Raw genomic sequence first — 17,399 nt, forward strand, 5'->3', positions numbered from 1 at the left:
TTTCCGATGGACGAGGTCACCGATGCTGAATCTTTTCAACTTTACTCTTTGATTGTAGTATCCTGCCATCTTTTGCTGGTACTTGGTCATTCTTTGGGAAGCCTGGTCTCTAACTTCGTCCACACAATCCAGGTTCAATCTCAATTGGTCGTCATTGTCCTTCTCGTCAAAAAATTCTCTCCTGATGCTGGTGAGCCCCACTTCGACTAGAATGACTGCTTCCGTGCCGTGTGTCAGGTTGAAAGGAGTTTCCCCTGTTGGTGTCCTTGTTGTCATCCTGTATGCCCATAAAACACCAGGCAGTTCTTCGGGCCATGCTCCCTTTGCCCCCACTAATCGGGACTTGATGATCTTGAGTAAGGTCCGGTTTATTACTTCCGCCTGTCCATTGGCCTGAGGATGTCTTGGTGAAGAATACCTGTTTTTGATACCTAAGTTCGAGCAAAATGACCTGAACTCTTGACAATCGAACTGACGACCATTGTCTGATATGATCGTCTTTGGAATCCCGAACCTACAAACAATATTTCTCCATACAAAATTCTGTACCTTAGCCTCTGTGATCGTTGCAAGGGCTTCTGCCTCAACCCACTTCGTGAAATAATCAATCGCGACGAGCAGGAACTTCATTTGTCTCTTTCCTTGCAGTAGGGGGCCCATGATATCGATCCCCCATTGTGCAAATGGCCAGGGTGAGGAAATGCTCGTTATCCTTTCCCCGGGACTCGTTGAACATTCCCATATCTTTGACAGCTATCACACTTCTTAACGAAGTTTTCCGCATCTTGTTGCATCGTGGGCCAGAAGTAACCCGCCTTCAGGATCTTCCTCACGAGGGACCTTGAGCCCATATGATCTCCACAAACTTCTCTGTGCACTTCCTCAAGGACATATCTAGCCTCTTCTTCTTCAATGCATCTTAGGTATGGTTAAGAGACAAGATTGGGTTCGTCCATCCCTGGATGGCGTGCACGGAGCAAGTTTGTAATTCTTTGATGCTAGGGAGGTTTTGTTTTTCGATTTTCTAGTCACTTGATTTGTCATGGTTATCTGCTGATGCGCTGCGAGCTACCTCGTCGGCTTCTGCGTTTTGTTCCCGAGGAACCTGTATTAACTCTACCTGACTAAAGTTGCTTACCAGCTGATTTGTTAATTTAAGATATTTTTGCATCCTTATCTCCTTAGCTTCAAAATCTCCTCGGCTTGTCCTATGACGAGCTGTGAATCACTTTTTACCACGATTTTTTCAGCCCCCAATGCCTGGGCTAATCTGAGCCCTGTTAACAGAGCTTCGTACTCTGCTTCGTTATTAGTCACGGGGAATTTTAGTTGGACCCCATACTTGAGGATATCCTCTTGAGGGGAAACGATCACGATGCCTGCTCCACCTCCCTTTTGCGGGGACGAGCCATCAGTGTTAATTGTCAAGACGTCTTCTCGATTCTCTTCTTGCTCGTTAATGGTGAATTCAACTACAAAGTCTGCTAATGCTTGGGCTTTTATGGCCGTTCGTAAGTGGTATTCGATATCGAATTGGCTGAGTTCGATCGCCCACTGTACCATTCGTCCAGCTGCCTCAGTTTTGTTCATTGCTTTCTTGACGGGTTGGTCTGTCATGACTTTGATGGGGTTAGCCTGAAAGTAAGGACGCAGTTTTCTGGAGGCTACTATTGAGGCGAAGGTAATTTTTTCTATTCTTGGATATCGAGCCTCAGCTCCCTGGAAGGCCTGGCTGACGTAATACATAGGAAGTTGTATCTTGTTTTCTTCCCTGATCAAGGCTGCACTTACTGCTGTGGCCGACACTGCCAAGTATAGGAACAAATCTTCCCCTTCTTTGGATGGACTCAGAAGCGAGGGGTTGCTCAGGTATCGCTTCAACTCCTGGAACGCCGTCTCGCATTCCTTCGTCCATGTGAAAGCCTTCTTCAAGATTTTAAAGAAAGGGAGGCACTTGTCTGTAGCCCTCGAGACGAATCTGTTGAGGGCCGCTATTCTTCCCGTGAGTGATTGTACCTCCTTTGTCGTCCTTGGTGAAGTCATTTCAAGGATGGCCTTTACTTTCTCCGGGTTTGTTTCAATTCCCCTTCATGAAACCATGAACCCGATAAACTTTCCTGAGGAGACCCCAAAGGCACATTTGGAGGGGTTCAACTTCATACTATACTATCTGAGCGTGTTGAACGTCTCCTTAAGATCGTCCAGATGATCCTCTTCTTCTTTGCTCTTGACGAGCATATCATCGACGTATACTTCCATATTCTTCCCAATTTGTTTGCTGAACATCTGGTTTACCATTCTTTGGTATATGGCCCCTGTGTTCTTTAAGCTGAAAGGCATAACCCTATAGCAATAAAGTCCTTGGCTGGTGATGAAGGCAGTTTTTTCTAGATCTTCCTCGGCCATCTGTATCTGGTTGTACCCTGAAATTGCGTCCATAAAAGTGAGGAGTTTGTGCCCGGCAGTGAAGTCTACCAGTTGGTCAATTCTTGGCAAGGGGAAACTGTTCTTGGGGCACGCCTGATTTAAATCTGTGAAGTTGACGTACATCCTCCATTTCCCATTCACTTTTTTCACCATGACGACATTTGCTAACCACTTTGGATAATAAACTTCTCGAATAAAGTTCGCTGCAAGCAATTTATTTACCTCGTCCATGACCGCTTTGTTTCGTTCAGGGGCGAAGACCCTTCTTTTCTGCTGGATGGGCTTCTTTCCTGGGTCTACGTTCAGACGGTGTTGGATGATGTCTACCGGAATCCTAGGCATATCTTCGTGGCTCCACGTGAATACATCGAGATTATTTTTTATGAAATTAATAATTCCTTCTCTCGTCGTTGGGTTTAGATTCGTCCCTAACTGAGTCGTCTTGGATGAATCCCCTTCGACCATCTCCACTGTTTCTTACTTCTCCACAATCTCGGGGGTCTTATCTTCGATTGTCCAAGTATGGTTTTCTTTCGAGGCTAGGACGACCTGATAGCATTCTCTTGCCAAAACTTGGTCTCCTCTTATTTCTCTGATTCCCTGTTCCGTCAAAAACTTTACCTTCAGGCAGTATGTGGAAGTGGCAGCCTTCCAGCAGTTTAGTGTGGGCCGTCCTATGATCACATTGTAAGCCGATGGTGAATCTATAACCAGAAAATTATGCTGGTTGGTTACCTGGAGCGGATATGAGCCAGCTGTGACCGTTAACGTCACTATCCCACGGGGGTAAACCTTGTCTCCACTAAAGCTAACGAGAGGTGATTCAAAGGTACGAAGTTTCTTTGGGTCTACCTTCAATTGCTGAGAGGCAGATAGGTAAATAATGTCCGCTGAGCTCCCATTATCTTCTAGCACTCTCCTTGTGTTGAAGTCCTCAATCATAATCATGATGACTAGTGGGTCGTCGTGAGGTTGCTTCACTCCTCGGGCATCTTCCTCAGAGAAGTACATGCCTTGGTTCGTCCGTAGTTGCTTTGAGGGAGGCATGCTGTGAACACTGTTTATTTGCCTTTGGTATGACTTTTTGAGGGATCTAAACGACCCTCCTATTGACGGTCCTCCGGTGATGGTTTTTATCTCTCCTCTTGCATTCTGCGGACGAGGTGGTTGATCTTCACTTCTTTGGAATCCACCATGCTGATCCTTCTTATTATACCTGGTGGCTTCTCCCCTCTTCACATATCTTTGAAGCTTTCCTTTCTAGATGAGCTCTTCTATCTGCTCCTTTAGATCTCGGCAATCCTCTGTGTAATGTCCGTGGTCCTTGTGAAAACGGCAATATTTTCTCTTATCGCGTACACTAGTTGGCGATTGGAGTGGTCTGGGCCACTTGAGACATTGCTCGTCCTTGATTTCTGTCAAGATCTGATCGACGGGCATCACTAGGGGTGTAAATTTCGTTTGCCGAGGATTCTTATCATCTCTTTGTCTATTCCCGTCGTCATTACGTCGTTCAGCCCGATCTCTCTTCTGCCCCCTACGATTGTCCTCTTTGTCCTTCTTTTTATCCTTCGTCTTTTCTGCCCCATCTATAGCTACCAGGGCGTCTTCAGCGTTCATATATTTCTAAGCCTAAGTAAAAGCGCTTCTGCCATCATTTTAGGGGGATTCTTTGCCACAGAAACCACAAAGTCCTTGGACTTTAGCCCAACTTTAAAGGTTGTAAGTTGCACCTTATCGTCTGACTCGTCCACTTCCAGCATTCCTCGTGTGAAGCGCGTCACATAGGACCTCAAAGTTTCTTTTTCACCTTGTTTGATCGTGAGCAAGTAATCAACCGTTCTCTTTGGATGTTGTCCACCAAATAAGTGACGAACAAAAGAACTGCTTAGTTGTTCGAAATTATCAATAGTCGACGTAGGCAGTTTGGTGAACCACTCCCGGGCTTCCCCTTTAAGGGTAGTGGGGAATGATCGACATAGGATTTCGTCAGGGGGTTGTTGAAGACCCAAAGTCATCTTGAAAGTATTGAGATGATCCAACGGATCCTTTAGCCCGTCAAAGGGTTCGAGCTGGGGTAGGCGGAACTTGGAGGGCACTGGGCACTCTTGGACAGCTGTAGTGAAAGGCAAGTCAGACTTCCTGACAATTTTGTCCAGTCCTAGATCCGTCTTTCCCCTAATTGCATTTCGTAACTTGTCCATCTCTTTCCTCATCTCCTTAAGGACACTTGGGTTTGGTTCGTCAGGAGAGCTGGCGCGTCTCCTATGACTGTCTCCGTCTTCATCTTTGTTGACCTCTATGTGGTTATCTCCCTGTTGCAACCGCTGTCTCATTTCTTGATTTTGCTTGGTGAGTTCTTCCACTATGGCTGCAAGTGCCTGGATTTGTAGGGCCAATGCAGCGGGATCAGGATTAGAGCTGGACTCCATCTTGTTGTAATAAAACAATGTCCCTGAACTGATTGTTCAAGAATTTCGTCCCCCGGACGGCGCCAAACTGATGATGCTGAGATCGTCAGTGAAGATGTTCGTCCAGATAAAGATCATCCATTACTTGTATCAGCCCTAAGATACAACAAAATAGAAAAAGAAAGAATCACCAATGGGGTGCTGACCACACCGCCTCCGATGATAAAGTTAGAGAAGCTTAGCAAGCAGGATAAAATAGAGAAAACTAAGATGAGAATAAAGTTATATGATTTTTCATACCCTCTTTGGATCTTGCTTATGGGTATATATAGGTCATTTCAGTGCCCTTTTAGCCGTTGGCTCTGTCATTATGGGACCATAATTGCTTGAGTTCGTAACGCTTGTGCAAGGTGTTAATTTGACCGGTACATCTTCAACGGTATTGGTATTTATGGCTGCTAGTCGTAACGGCCGCCTCGGTCGGGTTGCTCGGGCAGCCCCCTTCGCACTTTGCTGGCAATGGGATCGTCTTTGGACATCATCCTTCAGGGATGGACGACTTTACTTATTTCTTGGACCCCTCATTAGTGTTTATGAGCATTATTTTTGTAAAGGGCTTTTTACTTTGTAAACTTTGAGCTTTTAATTTGTATTTTGTCACGGATTGCCAAATAGGGAGTTTGTTAGGTTCTAAAGATTTAGGAATTTATGTATTTAGAACTCTAATGTATAATATTGGCAAACCATGATCAAAACATTATGTTTTAGTCTTGTTTAGGCTTGCTCAAAGTAGTGTATTTCATGTAAAGTTGGAATCGAGAGGCTGCAGATGCATTGGTGCATTCGGCTTGGCTCGATCGATCGAAAGAAAGACTTGATCGATCGAATCTCGAGCAAAATGCTTTTCTGTAGAATTTTCCAACTCAGCCCTAACTCATTAAACATTTTGGGTTTTCTGTTTTTACCCTAGGTATAAAAGGCAAAACCCTAGCCACGTTTTTGGAGTTGCTCCTGTTGTGTTGTTGCTCATACTTTTCTGTTTTGTATAAATTTCTTGTGAGATCTAGAGGAGCTTTCCTTTACACAAAACTTAAGGTTTTCAAGGTAGAGATAGTATCAACATCTTGATGATCAACTCGGTTGCTGCCATTGGAGCTTAAAGAATAACAAGTGTGGTGCTTGTAGCTGATTGGAAAATCTAAGAAAGAAGGAGTCCGTGGATTCGGAGCTTGCACATGGTCATGTTAGTAAGTTCTACTGATGGGTAGCATTAGGAAGTCAAGCGGGGAGCTTGTAAGTCCTTTTGTATGAACTTCAATTCTTTCGCATAGTAGATTCAAGTTTACCTTGAAGATAACTAAGTCAAATTCTCCCCAGGTTTTTATCGTGTGGTTTCCTGAGTGGTCATATCATTGAGTTATTTATTATTCCGCTGCTTTATATTCTTGATATGATTGTATGCTTGTGATAACCTAGAATTGCATAAATTGACTAAGTTAATCACTTGGCTAATTAACTAGGTTAATCTGGTTGGTTTAAGGGGTCTAAAACCGTTCAAGACCCACTCTCTTAAAAATTCTATTGTTTGGACGTGATTTGAAGGATTAGATACCACTATTCTAGGTAAGTTAGGCCCTTATTTTCAATGTCCTTATAGCAAGTTATAGCTAAATTTTATGGTTTTATTAATTTATTTAATTTATTTTGTTTGATTGATAAGCATACAATTTATTATTTACATGTTTTTTTAAATAAATATATAACTAGTGCATAGAATTTAATTGTTTGATAAGGATACAGTTTATTATTACTTATATATTTTTTTAAAAGAGATTTTTTTTCATAAGAAAGTTCTTTTTTTGGGAAGTAAGATAGTTCTTTTTTTCCAAATCCGAGTGGACCTTCTACGTGGACGTTGAACATTGGGTTCACGGGGACAACTCCAACGCGTTGTGGAATAGTTGGACTTGAACGCACTCGTGAGATTGGTGAATAATAGGGACCTACTTGTAGGGCGCGTGGTTGATATTTTCGTGCAGGAAGCCATTTTATTTTCGCGCAGGATAGAGACACGGGAAGGTGAAATTATCAGTACGGTTGACGTGTGTTTCTCCAACCAATAAGATAATGTTAAATGAGTGCGAGTGAGCTTCTTAAGTAGCATAACAAAATAAACGATAAAATTATCAGATGATGTCATATTTACATAAATAATAATATTTTATTAATTGAGATGTTAGAGAAGAACTTGTTAGCAGTCTTCAAGACCTAATAATTTCTCGAAGGAAGCCACTTTATTTGCGCGCAGGAATATGGAGACCGCGTGGTTGATAAATTCTGTCAGGAAGCCATTTATACAAATAGTCGAAGATAGAGACCCACTCTCTCTATCGCAAAAGACCAGAGAGAACACACATAACATTAGAAGGAGCTGCTAAAACCATTTCAATTCTTCGCTCAGAGTCAGGATGGATGGCAACAATTTGGGCAATCTTCACTCTGAAAGGTTAGTACAAAGTTCTTAATTTTCTTTAGTTTCAAAGATTTTACATTATTTTCAGACTGCAACAACAAAGAAGAAGGATATATATATATATATATAGAGAGAGAGAGAGAGAGAGAGAGAGAGAGAGAGAGAGAGAGAGAGAGGTTGAAGATAACAGAAAAACAAAGAGAGAGAGAAAACATGGAGAGAAGGAGAAGCTTAGAGTGAGTGATTTCTATGAGAAGTCTGTAATCTGATTCTGCAATTGTAACAGAATTCTACAATCATAACAGACTAGCCGTTAGGATCACATAACCGAATAAACATGGGAGCCATATGTGAAATAATTAAACCACGCATATTATGACACTCTTGTACAAAACGACGTCGTGAGGGGTTCATGAATGTCTTCAGCTTTCGCATCTTCAATGCTGCGACACCGGTTCATTATCTCGTGTCTGATGTGGCTGTATTAAGCGGCCGTTTCTGTTGGTTAACAATTTAATTAACATAGTTTTGGTTTTTTGTCATGAATTCTTTAATGATACAGGTCCATATATATAGTTTGTGTACTAAATTTATTTTGAGGAAATTCCCTAAATTTACTGTGATAACTCATAAAATGATGTATGTGTATTATTTAAACAAATTATATGACTCATTAAAGAAGTTATGTAATTAAAAGTATAAATTTATACTTTTATCAATTGACATTTTAGTGATTAAAACCCTTTTGGATATATATCACTATAAGTTTTTTAAATACCTTCTCCTCTTTCCCTATGTGTATGTTAAAAAATACTTAGTATTAAAAATAAAAATAAATAAATAAAAAAAGACATTTTAGTGACTAAAATTACAAGGTAATAGTTTTATCAATTTTTCATTCAAGCCAGTTTTAATGTAAACTTTTGGACATGTATATGTGGGTTTTAAACATACAAGACGATTTTAGCTCTTAAACCTACAGGATCGGTTCCCTGTAAATGTTTCACTAAATAAGATTTTTGTTTATGTGTCTTCAATTTATGTCTGACTTTGGAAAAACATATTTTATAATACTATCTTTTAAATAAATGAGTTTTATTAAACAACAAAAAACCATGGGGTCCAGACCTTGACCAAAACAGAACGTAAATATAAGTATATTCTACTCTCTCTCTCTCTCTCTCTCTCTCTCATATTTATACGTTTAAGTTGGTGATTTTTATTTATAATATAATTTTTATGTTATGTTATTATCATCTAAACATACTTGTTTATTATCTCAGTGCTCACTACCACCCTTCACTTTTTCTGTATCATATACTCACTCTATCCTAATTTGTTTATCTTTTATTCCATTTTGAGATGTCTCAAAATGTTGTCATGATTCTAAAATTAAAATTCATTAATTTACTAATGTTTCTATTGTGCCCCTATTTTATTTCCAAAACCATTTCAGATTTTTAGTGTAGGGTTAGGATTTGTGACCCAAGCCCAAAACAATGAATTTGTAGAGAATGGGTGAAAAAGCTAGGTTAATTATGGAATCGACAACAACTAATCACAACCCTTAAGCACAAACCAATATGAATTTACACGTGAAGAATGGGTGTCCGAAGAGCTATATTATTGATTATGTGGTGAATACAGATCTTAGGGTTACAATAAAGCTCTTATTCTTTTCTTCTCTCTTGTTTTTCTATCCCCCCTTCCTCAGGAGCTTCTTTCCTTTATATAACCTCCCTTCTCCTCATCTCTATCGTCCACTTATACCTCATCCGTGAGTCTACTTAAGTATATGTCATGTCAAGCATCTCCTTTAACTCTGTGTGAGTGGCGGTAGGTGAGGATATACTGTTCAGGGGTCTTCTCCACATAAATGCGGTCAGAAAAGTTGCTACAGAGCATTAAATACGGTGATAGCAGCTTTCTCTTCAGATATTTCTTCATCCTTATCGTCTCCAAGTATACTCAGAGCTTATCTTGATCAGGAGGAGTCCTCGGAAGATCATTTTAACCTTTTATACGTTCAATTGATACATACTATTCGCGTCAGAGGAGTATAACCTCTTCGGACAAAAGGCGACATCTTTGGATTGTAATCACTTTTCTTTATGAGGGTCCCTCTTCCAGATGGGCCTTGCCCTTACCATCTCCTTCTCTTCGGACGCACAGTAATCCTCATATGGGCTCTTGGCCCACTATGTTAGATTTGGCCTTTTTTCCCCCTACATTTAGTATTCCAATTTTTTGATAAATTTATTTAAGGGTAGTTTTGAAAATTTATATCTCTTTATACAATAGATAAGACAATAAATGATATACCCTTAAAAAGTTGGATTTTTAAAATTAGACAAACAATTTGGGACAGAGGGAATATATCATTAGTGACAGAGTCAAATATAAGAGATGGAAAATGCCTCCACCCAACACCTCACCGTAACCAAACTCGCTCGGGTTTTCCCTTCTATAAAGTGCGAACGAGACACTCAGAATACAAATATATACTATGTCCCATTTTTTTTCTTCCACATTATATTCTACCAATTGTGGTATACCATGTCTCTATTATTTTCTTCACCATTTTAAACTTTTTGTTATTTTATAAGAAAAATTAATTGAATACATGACAAGTTATGATTGATGGAGTATAAAGTGGAATACAAAAAGTGAGACATGTGATTTATAATTTTGTATTCAGTCTAACCTCACCCCATATTATTGCCATCCCTATTTGACATATTCAATTCATGATAGAATGTAAAATTACCCCCAATTTTTTAAAGAATACGGGATTCACTCAATTAAGGGCCTTCTTAATTTATTGTGCCTTGACTTTTGGCACATCAAAAGATTTTATGCATAAAGTAGCTAGCATCTTTTAATATAGGATAAGTTTTCCACGATTCTTGTCCAACTTTATTTAAAATTGAGGCCATCTTCACTGTGCTATATATTCATACCAAAACATATCAAGTTACACACTTGTTAGTAAACTTTTTTTTTTTTTTGATGAATACACTTGTTAGTAACCTATCCCTAAAAATCAAATGAAATATCACAAATATTCATTTAATTCTTATATTTGCCCCCTATAAATATATGTTGCACAAAATCTGATGCATTTTATTGTTTTTTTTTTTTTTTATGCGTGTGTGTGTCTAGAAGTGAGCCAGAACATCTCTGATTAATCTGATGCATTTTATTGTTTTTTTTTTTTTTTATGCGTGTGTGTGTCTAGAAGTGAGCCAGAACATCTCTGATTCTTCACCGCATTGCTTGCTCTATTTGGCTTTTTATTTAGTTTTCTACTTGCTCTTCTCAGATTGAAGTATCAAAGCTCAGGTGCTGCTTTATTCCACGAACATGGTGCAATCGTGTTACTCTTAACAATTGATGTATGTACCTATACTACAGCATTGGCAGCAGCAATGCTACAAACTTCCAACCCAAGATATATCCCTTTCTTCAAAAGTGTGTCTTATTTCTGGAGCTTTTGCATCTGACTTGCTACTTTTGATCCTTGTCCCTCCCTTTGGATGGTTTGTCTTTATTATATGTGTGTTTATCCTCATATATGTAGTTTATGGCTCATACGAACAGATTCTCAACTGCAGTCAAGAATTTCTTGGATCAATTTCAAATTGTACTTCTCATGCCATCCACATTTTATGTAACTGGTTCTGAGAGAATTTTCAATTCCAAACATCCAATTGATCTCTCATGCTGACTCCCAATGAGATATAGACGTAAGTGGCTGAAATGACATAAAGTTTAACTTAATTTCTTCTCACACGCACACTAAATGGATGGAGTTCATGTATTTGTAATGTTTGCATTAACAGAATATGAATAACCTCTGTTTGAAAATATGGCCCAATTGGATTCGAGACGGTTTGCCTTTCACATTAACCTGATTGGATGAGTTTGAGCTGTAAACATTCATGAATGCTCAGACAGATCCAAATACACACTCAAATGCAATTCAATTTTTCATAATGAGTCTGATGGGCTCAAAAAAGAATTGGGCTTCAATCTAACAAATCAGTTCAAGCGCTTAAAAAATTATAAGCTCAGCTTGGGCTTAAATCCTTTTTCTTTTTCTTTTCTTGAGAATATTTGGGCTTAAATCTTATTGAGATGTGATACAAATAATTTATATATGGGCCTATCCTAAATAAAATATAGCATTACAAGATTTAATGCAAAACACTCCAAAAAGAAATATTAATTCAAATTGCAAAATTGGGTCAAAGAGAATGCATAAATAAGGAAAAAGTCACCCAACCAGTTGAAGATTATAAAATACTCTAAGAGTATTGTTTGGGACCTTTTTTTCGTCATCAATCAATGACAATTAGATATTTCCTAATACGTAGAAATCGTGGTAATGAGGTCGAGTAGTGGCATGCCTTGCTATGTGCTAATCGTACCTAGGAGCTTACTAAAAAACCCAAGTGGAAATGTACCATGGGGCATGAGATGATGTTTACACACATTGGTCTAGTGACCAAGCAACGATGTTGTTTATTCTTAACAGATTTCTTAATCCTTGAGAGGCAAATGAATCTTTAGAACTGATAATATTTGATTGTTGATAAACAATATTTATTTGTAATGCTTCATAAATCAAGAAAAATGACCGTTGAAAATGCAACTTTACCATTATAATCACAATTTAGTTTAGCATTTGGATTTCAAAAAATTTATAGCTAGTAAGGATCATAAAATCAAGAACAAGCATTTCTAGCCATATATTCAGTTAAAACTAGCTTTCCCAACAAAATGGAAAATGATCTTATATATACTTGTGTCTTTTGATTGATATATTTTTGGACAAAATTTCTAACTAATCTAGTATGGAAAGAAACCTTTCACACTCCACTTATATCTATTTTTTAATGATAATTTTGAAAAATCCATCATTAGATTGCATTTTCTAATTACATGCTTGCAAAATTTCAAGAAAATAAAAAAATCAATGATTATATCATCAATTAAATTTTTAAATTTCAAGTTATTGTCGTCTTAAATTATGCATAAAAAATGCATTTATGGATCAAACAGTAATTAGTATTTGATTCAAACAAAATTTGACTAATTATCATTGTCCTATATTTTTAGGGAAATGATATGTCTACAACATTTCTACAACATTTTTACAACAAATCCTAAGTGGCAGGTTGTTACTGGTTGTTATTATTAGGACAAAAAAGTAATTTTAGTGTTAATTTCAAATTTGAACCAATAACAACTAACCACCTGTGATTTGTTGTAAAAATGTTGTAGAAATGTTGTAGACGTAGCATCTCTCATATTTTTAACATTGATAGATCAAAAAAAATGTATTCATGTTTTGGCCCCCTAAAGATAAAATCATGGTTCCGTTCATAAGAAGACAAGAGATGAATGGTTACCCCTTACCATTTTTTGGATGTTTTAAATATAAATAGGGGATAAGTACTCTCCATTGTTTAGATGTCTAAAGATTAAAATGAAAATGAGAGAAAATGATAAAAGAACATCAAATAAATTGGCAATTATGTTTCTAAAAAATGGCAATTATAGATTAAGATCCCCTCTCATTGAATCCTCCTACTTCCCCTAATTTTTAATTTGACATGAGACATATAATATTTAAAAATCAAATAAGTGCTATACCTCGCACATCTAACCAAAAATATGAGAGAAATGGAGAGAGTTACTTTAAGGAAATTATATCTCTTGTTTGTTCAATTAAAAGAAATATATATTATTTTTTATTTTATTGTAAAGTCAGTAATTTTCTTTTCTTGACGATGACCTAGAAAGATTAGAAGAGCATACGGCCAAAAAAACAAAGCCAATAATACGACCGCGTCCCAAACTAAAACAAAAAAAATTCGGACAGCCCAAACATTCGGCTCCTTTTAAAAGACCGTGGTGTGGTTTCGATACGTGTAGCCACATAGGCAAGATTTAGGAAACAACCAGGGAAGTCACACTTGAAAAGAATAGCTTGAAAATTGGTACTGCTCCTAATTGAGAATTGAGAATGGAATATCTGGCTTATTTTTTACACATAATTCAAGGCTTAGAATTTATTTTAAAGAATGGACTCTTTATAACAACCAATAAAGGCAATACCAAATCTTAACCTACCTGCAAAATTGATCTCAAAAGTTTAGGATCGACTGAACAATAGATGCAATTGATGCAATCATCTAAATCCCCCAAATATAAAAGGCCCCACTTGTTAAAAAAAAAAGTTTATATATATAATATATTTATCTATATATTTTAATTACAAAAAAAATTAAGTACTTTTATTGGTCAATAAAATGCATTAAAAATGCCACAATATATCCTAGAATGTAAAACACTGCACAATAACAGTACGCACAACCTGATAGGACAGGACTGCACAATGTTATGTGCACACTACCTGATAGGACAAAACTGCACAATGCTATATGCATTGTGCAGTATTGTCCACAAGCCACAACACATCACAAGGCCTTGAGCTAAGCCCATAGAGTACACTACTAACTTCACAGCTAGACCCCCCTCCCCCCTCGTCCCACACTAATTAATAAGTTATCACATTTTTTTTAATGTAAATTCTTATTTTATCCATTATTATAAATTATCACACCAATTAATAATGTGATGTATATTATATCAACTCATTTGTACTATAGTGATACTAATTTATTGAACCATATAATAAATTAATTTTTATTTGTGCAAGTTTAGACTTTAAAGTTAGAAAAATGATCCACTTAAAATTTCCGCCTAAGGCCCCCATAATTGTTGAGTTGGCCCTGCAAAAGCTATGCATTGTGTTACACCAAAGAAATACTACAAAATTTACTCAAAAAAAAATACTACAAAATTGTGGGTTCTAATTAGCTCAATTGGTAAAATCTCTGATGGTTGAATAAGAGATATAGGTTGAAATTCTTTATACCAAAAACTCATTGATATCTTGGTCTAATGATAAAAGAGCTATCATCAAGAGTGAACGCTATAAGTTGAAACTCTAAAAAAAAAAAAATACTATAAAATTAAATTTGAATACTATTTTTTTTAGAAGAAAAAATATTTTAAAATCAAAATCAAAATGCACATACTCATCACACTAGTGAGTTTTTTACTTTTTTTTTTTTTTTTTTTTTTATAGTGAGTTTTTTACTTTTTTTTTTTTTTTTTTTTGATTTAGTGATAAATGATAAATCATTAAATCCATGCAATTACTTTTATTATAATACTCTTAAACATTTTGTACTTTGGTATGGCAGACCTTGGGACAAATTCAGAGAAAAAAAGATAAAAACAGACAGAAATGAAAAATCTCACTAAGATTCATTTAACTGTTGGAAATTTTAATTTTTTTATAGATTTAATATTCTATCAAAAAAAAAAAAACTAGTATCAGACCATGAGACTTTGACATCATAAAGAATCATGGATACCGTAAACAAATAGAAAGCACATGTTGTACTAATATATGACTATATGAGTATCCTTATGTCTTTTTGGAATGGTTCACTTTTTCTACCGAATCAAAAAAACAAATTCGCCCAAAGCCGTTTGGTACACTCCCGTATAATTCGGATTTTATACTGTCTATACAGATTGCAGATTATGCAGACTCAAAAGGAATTTTCTATTGGTTTTCTTTGAGATGGTCCACCAAATGACCAAGAAGCAAATATAAATACCCCACTCTTTCAACTGCAATGGAAGCAAGCAAAAAAGACCAGATCACACAGCTGATAAACCATTTTCATTCTCCTCTCCATCTCCCCCTGTTCCGAACATTCCTGAATTCCTCACTCAGTTCAGGATGGACAGCAACAATTTGAGCAATCTTCTTTCTGAAAGGTTAGTACAAAGTTCTTTGCTTTAGTTTTTTGGTTCTACATTTCTCTGTTTAGCCATGAATTCTATTAGTGCAAAGACTTGAAGCTCCATGGTTTAGTACTAATTTTTTTAAACAAACAAGACGTTTTTAGCTCCTAAACCTACATGATCATTTTCCCTTTTTAAGTGTTTCACTAAATAAGGTTGGTTGCTTATTATGTGCCTTCAATTAATGTTCATTAAATTGTACTTAATGATAGATATGAAAATGAAAAGAGAAATTGGATGTGCCTCTTTTATTGTTTGTTCAAGAATTAGATTGGAGCTTCCTGCGGGCACATAATAAGGCCTGGATTCAGTGTGTTGAACTACCTGCGGGCAACCCAACCAAGCTACAAGCCTGTACTACATGGTGCATAAACTATGATCATGATATTTTGAAGCAAATAAGCAGACAAATTGTAGTTTAATCTTACATATATTCTGGCTTTTAATGGGTTAGTGCCCTGAATTTTTTTTTCTCATTTCCTTCAAAGTATTTTTCTTTTTGGTTCTTTCTTCTTCTCCCCTGTTTTAAGTGTTAGGTTTTGTAATTTTAAAAGTGAAAACTTTTGGAACTTTACATAAGATCCAAAGATTTTACCTTTGGATGTTAAGCCGGGATAAATTTTGAGAGTCATGCTAGAGAATTAGAAATGGCTCTGTTTTCTTTTTCTTTTTCTTTTTCTTGTTACGTTTATTTTCTATTATAAAGATGTATTTAACTCCCAAAACTTTTTATATTGTCGATCCAAAACAAATATTAGATTTTATCCCAGATTTGTATTAACTTATAAATTTTAATTTTTTATTTAAAAAATTAAAAGTGTTTATTTAACTGTTGCACACTTCTTTTAAAACCTTTTGCTAAAACATATTTGATTATTTGTTAAAAGCTAGTTAATTAATCCCAATTTTTTAAGAAAATGGGATTTACTAAGCCAAGGTTTAGTTTAGACTTTTGGCACAATATTAAAAGATTTTATACACTAAGTAGCTAACATCTTTGAACATGGGATAAAGTTTTCACAATCTTTATCCAACTTTAGTTAAAAATTCAAGCTATCTTCACCCTATTTTATATATATATATATATATATATATATACACACACCAAAACATTTCACTATGGTGTAGTACATATGGAAATATGCTATGTTGTACACTTTTAGCAACGTAGCCCAAAAAAAAAATGGAAACAGATTTTCATTTAATTTTTATATTTGCACCCTTTAATAATATGTTACACATTATCTTTTTTAAAATCTAAGGCATTTTCATGTTTCTATGTCCAGATCTGAGCAAGAACTCCGTTTCTTCAAGCAATTTTTTGCTATGTTCGGGTTTTCTTTTAGTTTTCTGCTTGCCCTTGTTGGATTGAAGTATCAAAACTCAAATGGTGCTCTATTCCATGAACACCGTGTGATCATGGTGCTATTAATAATAGATGTATGTACCGGCACTATAGCATTGGCAATGGTGACACTACCAACTTTCCGCAATAGTTCTCTCTTTCTATTTGAAATTGTGTGCCTTATTTCTGAAGTTTTTGCCTGTGACTTGCTTCTTTTGATCCTTCTCCCACCCTTTGGGGTGTTCATGTTCATTATATGTACATTTGGTCTTGTGTATGTACTTTATGGCACATACCCCAAAATTCTCAATTCCTATCAAGAAATTCTTAAATCAATGAGGCAAGAACCTTCCCAAACACCCAATGAATCTCCAATGCTAGCTCCCAACGAGACAGAGATACGAGTGGCAGAAATGGTATAATGTTTAATAGCAGCTTGACCATAATTTTTCCTCTCTCAGACACACTGATTGGATGGAGATGGTGTTTTTAGTATGCACAAATATGGAATATGGTTTTTACTTAATCCTTAAAGCTAAATTTTCATGAGATTGTTGATAAAATTTGTAAATGTATGTATCAATAGAATATGAATAACCTTGGTTTGAATATATGACCAATTGTTTTTTATGATATATGACCAATTGAATCTGAGCCAATTTGTCTCTTTCATTGAGCAGATTTTGTATTTTCCCAATGTTTAAATTGCATAAGTTCATACTTTAAACGATCATGAATGCTAAAACATAGTCTAAAGCAATTCAATTTCTAGTAATAAGTTTGCTGGCCCACAAAAAAGAAGAGATAATTGGGCTTCAGTTAAACAAATCAGTCAGGCTCTGGAAAAAAAAAA

The 17,399-nt window shown here is 36.3% G+C and overlaps 1 protein-coding gene across 1 annotated transcript; it reads right to left on the minus strand.

Annotated features, from left to right (window-relative positions):
- Positions 1 to 2,904: 2,904 nt before the first annotated feature.
- Positions 2,905 to 3,474, minus strand: LOC112034975 (uncharacterized). The gene has a single exon (XM_024067804.1). The coding sequence runs from the start codon at positions 3,472 to 3,474 to the stop codon at positions 2,905 to 2,907; it is 570 nt and encodes a 189-aa protein (XP_023923572.1).
- Positions 3,475 to 17,399: the final 13,925 nt, after the last annotated feature.

The sequence above is a fragment of the Quercus suber genome, unplaced genomic scaffold, assembly GCF_002906115.3.
Source record: "Quercus suber isolate HL8 unplaced genomic scaffold, Cork oak 2.0 scaffold_50, whole genome shotgun sequence".
Classification (NCBI taxonomy): Eukaryota; Viridiplantae; Streptophyta; class Magnoliopsida; order Fagales; family Fagaceae; genus Quercus; species Quercus suber.

Coding starts and splice junctions, on each gene's coding strand:
- LOC112034975 (XM_024067804.1), bottom strand. CDS start 3,474: ATGCCTCCCTCAAAGCAACTACGGACGAACCAAGGCATGTACTTCTCT.